The sequence below is a fragment of the Miscanthus floridulus genome, chromosome 9 (assembly GCF_019320115.1).
Source record: "Miscanthus floridulus cultivar M001 chromosome 9, ASM1932011v1, whole genome shotgun sequence".
NCBI lineage: Eukaryota > Viridiplantae > Streptophyta > Magnoliopsida > Poales > Poaceae > Miscanthus > Miscanthus floridulus.
The window spans coordinates 2,040,908-2,044,702 of NC_089588.1; the positions used below are offsets into that span (position 1 = coordinate 2,040,908).

Below are 3,795 nucleotides of genomic sequence, written 5' to 3' on the forward strand. Positions count from 1 at the left end.
ACTAGGATGAAATATTGTAGGCTCAGCTGGAATAAGAAATGAGGCGCCGAGAGGAGCTAGAGGCGAAGATGGAGGTAGAGCGGCAGAGGGCAGAGGCAAAGCGGAAGAGGATGGAGGCAGATTGGCTGCAAATGTTTGAATTTATGTGGGGTGTTTACACTGCAATCGGTCAACCTCCGCCACCAATGCCAGTCCCTCCTCCTCAACCTGCTCCAAATACTGTTTTAGACAGTGTGAGTCACTTTACAACCTTATAATCACCATTTATAGTTTATGCAGAATCAATCTTACAAAGATGCCCAAACACTAGAAACTTAGTGACTAATGTTATATGATTGTTACCAACTAGTACTTAAGCAATCATACTAGAGCATAATGCAACTAAGAAGATATTGCTAATAATTGCAAGGGTTATACTAGTTAGGCAGCAGAGAGACCATACGTGTTGTTCAATCTTGTCTCACACATGCAATCTCTTCTCCTTTGTTCAAAATCAATCAGCGGCATCGAATGATCCTCATGACCCAGCATGGTCGCAATGGAACCCGTGGCCTAAGTGACTACTTGTGATTTTATTTGCATTTGCATTTGTGGACTACCTATGACTACTTGTGACTATTTGTGGTTGTGAATGAACCTACTAGTGATTCTGAAGTTTATTTGCATTTATGTGTTGTCGATATATCTATATGAACTGCATGTGATGCCTATTGTGAACTATCTGTGATGGATGTGATGTTTATTTAAATGTGGTATGTGGCTGTGACCGAACCAAATAAACTGATTATATGTGACAGCTTTGCCGAGTGTTACACTCGGCAAAAGGGCTATTTGCCGAGTGCCATGAAAAATACACTCGGCAAAGCGGACACGTGGCAAAAATCTATGCATTCTGGGACTAAAATGGCTTCTTTGCCGAGTGTTTGCGCTGTGACACTCGGCAAAGAAGCCAACATTTGTACGTTCTGGGTTAGTCTTTGCCGAGTATACGGTATTTGACACTCGGCAAAGAAGGCAGGTTTGCCGAGTGCCCGGGACTTGACACTCGGCAAACAAGCCAGTTTTGCCGAGTGTCCCGGAGTTGACACTCGGCAAAGGAGGCAGGTTTGCCGAGTGTCAGGTTCGGGACACTCGGCAAACGCGCTGTGACCGTCTCCGCGCCGTCACGTTACTTTTTTTGCCGAGCGTCGGTTTCAGCTCTCAGCAAAGTATGTACCGAGTGCCCGATAGAAAACACTCGGCAAAGAGACGTTTGTCGGCACTGTAAATGCCGTGTGCTGTTTGACGAGTGTTACACTCGGCAAATCCTTTGCTGAGTGTTTTTTGGGCTTTGTCGAGTGCTTGTGGCACACGGCAAAGCCACTGTTTCCGGTAGTGATGCATCGATATGAGGCTGAGAGGCAAGAGAAAATGAGAGAATCTATTCTGTAACTTGGGTGTTATTTTGGCCAAGTTGGTATTCCATACTATTGTTGTTCTGTAACTTCGGTGTAACCTACTGTAGTTAGAGTATCAATCATGGTGCTCTTTTGGATAAGTAGGTGTTCCATACTACTGTGATTCTGTAACTTGGGTGTCTTGTATTAAAAATTTTCTTGTTAGATCCCATTGCTTTTTAGGATGGAAATTAAACAATAGAGCAAGGAAAAGGACAGAAGAATCAAATTTATCATTTTTTGCAGTCCCTTTTGTTTAGGAAAAAAATTATTACAGTAGGAGCACCACGATCTGCTTTATGTCAGATACATCCCATATATAATTTCCTCTAGTATTCACCTTGAGTTTCTGCCAAATGTTTTCTATTTAGACTTTCTACAATTTATGATAATCTAATATGCCATTTTCATCATGTAAAGAAGCTAACATAATAAACTTATAATTTTTGCAACTAACCTTACTATTTTTGGACTTTTGTTTGACTACTTATTATGACTTCTGTTCTTTTATTAATTTATTGCAATAGTTGAGACTTCCTTCTATGTTTTTTCCCCACAATGTAGGTGGTGTTGCAGCCATGAAGAAAAATTAGGGGAGCTAGCATTCTGCTTTTGCTACTACGTGGATTGGATGGATGGCCTGCTACTGGTTCGTGTTAGACATAATCTGCTGCACCACAGTTTAAAACTGGTCGGCTCTGCCGATCAGTCCCTGTTAGGAGCTGGAAGCTGGTCAGATCAGCTGTCCACTCCCTGCTGCTATAGTAGTAGTGGTTTACTTCAGCCATGTAGAGTAGAGATAGCTGAGGTAAGCCTTGTACCTTAGGAGTAGGTAGTTAGTGTACTCACCAATAACTATGTACCTGGTAGAGGTACTAGGACCTATATATATACCAACCCAAGGCAATGCAGCAAATCAGTTCAGTTGCCACAAACGTTCAGAAGCACAGCTTTCGGCCAGTGCTCGGCTTGTGCTGTGTGTGTGCTGTTCTCACCCCTTCTTCTATCTCTAGCCATACTAAGTGAGTGTGTGTGTTGGTAAGCTTACTGCTTACCTGTGCATAGCAGTCGAGGGACCAACAAGCGGTATCAAAAGCCGTACAAGCACCGTCGCCAGACTAACCGCTGGCGATGATGGACGGTTTGGAGATGGATGACAGCAACGGCGCTGCTGTGGCTGCCCAGCCACGACAGGAGGTCGTCATGCGCACGGTGCGGGAGGTTAGCGGCACTAGTTGGCCGACGATGACTCGCACCAATTATGGCGAGTGGGCAGTGACAATGAAGGTCAAGCTCAGAGCCCGACGGCTCTAGAATGCCATTGACAAGGTCACTGACAACGAAGAAGATGACATGTCAGCGTTGGAGGTCATCCTCGCTGTTGTGCCAGCAAAGTACAGGGAGCCGTTGGGGGCGAAGAACTATGCTAAGGAGGCGTCGGAGGCCATTGCAGCGATGCGCGTCAGCTCCGACCACGCAAACAAGGTGATGGCCTAGCTGCTGAAGCAGGAGTACGCCAACCTCAATTCAAGGATGGTGAGTCGGTGGAGGACTTCTCCCTCCGCTTGCAGTCGCTCATCAGCAAGGTGAGGAGCCACGGTGTTACCATCGACGAAGAAGAGGCGGTCTCCAAGTACCTCCACTCCGTGCCGGTGAAGTACATCCAGATCGCTCTCTCCATAGAGATGATGCTGGACTTATCCACCCTCTCCATTGAGGATGTGATAGGCTGTCTGCGGGCGGTGGACAAGTGCATGGAGCAGGCAATAGCAACGACAGACAGCGGCAAGCTGCTACTGATAGAGGAGGAGTGGGCTGCCCGGATGAAGGAGAAGAAGTCTGGGAAAGCCTCCTCCAGCCACAGTGGCGATGGCAAGCACCGCGGCAAGGCTTCTTCGGAGAAGAAGAAGAAGTTCGACCCTAACGCCAACCGGCGTTGCGGGAAGATAGACCATTGGGCAAGGGAGTGCCCAAATCACAAGCAGAAGAAGAAGGCTGAGGCTCATCTGGCGCAGGCTGATGATGATGATGATGCCACTCTCTTGATGGTGATGTTCTGTGCACTGCACGACGTTGAGGCCAAGGAGAAGGGAGAGGTGATGGCGGTAGAGGAGCATGGCAAGGCTCTCAAGGCTGTCAACCTCGACTAACCGCGCACCCAAGTCCACCTTAGACGTGTGGGCGGCGAGCAGGAGCAGCGGTGGTACCTAAACTCCGGCGCCAGCAACCACATGACGGGCTCCAAGGAAGCCTTCTCTGAGCTTGATGCAACGTGATCGACATGGTGAAGTTCGGTGATGGCTCAAGGGTGGAGATCTGAGGGCGCGACACCATCATCTTCAGATGCTAGAACGGTGAG

At 47.5% G+C, this 3,795-nt stretch overlaps 1 protein-coding gene across 1 annotated transcript; it reads left to right on the forward strand.

Annotated features, from left to right (window-relative positions):
• The first annotated feature begins 2,567 nt into the window (after positions 1 to 2,567).
• Positions 2,568 to 3,586, forward strand: LOC136484098 (uncharacterized). Its single transcript, XM_066481257.1, has 3 exons — positions 2,568 to 2,657; positions 2,751 to 2,921; positions 2,969 to 3,586. Exons 1-3 carry the CDS (start codon positions 2,568 to 2,570, stop codon positions 3,584 to 3,586), a joined length of 879 nt encoding a protein of 292 aa, XP_066337354.1.
• Positions 3,587 to 3,795: the final 209 nt, after the last annotated feature.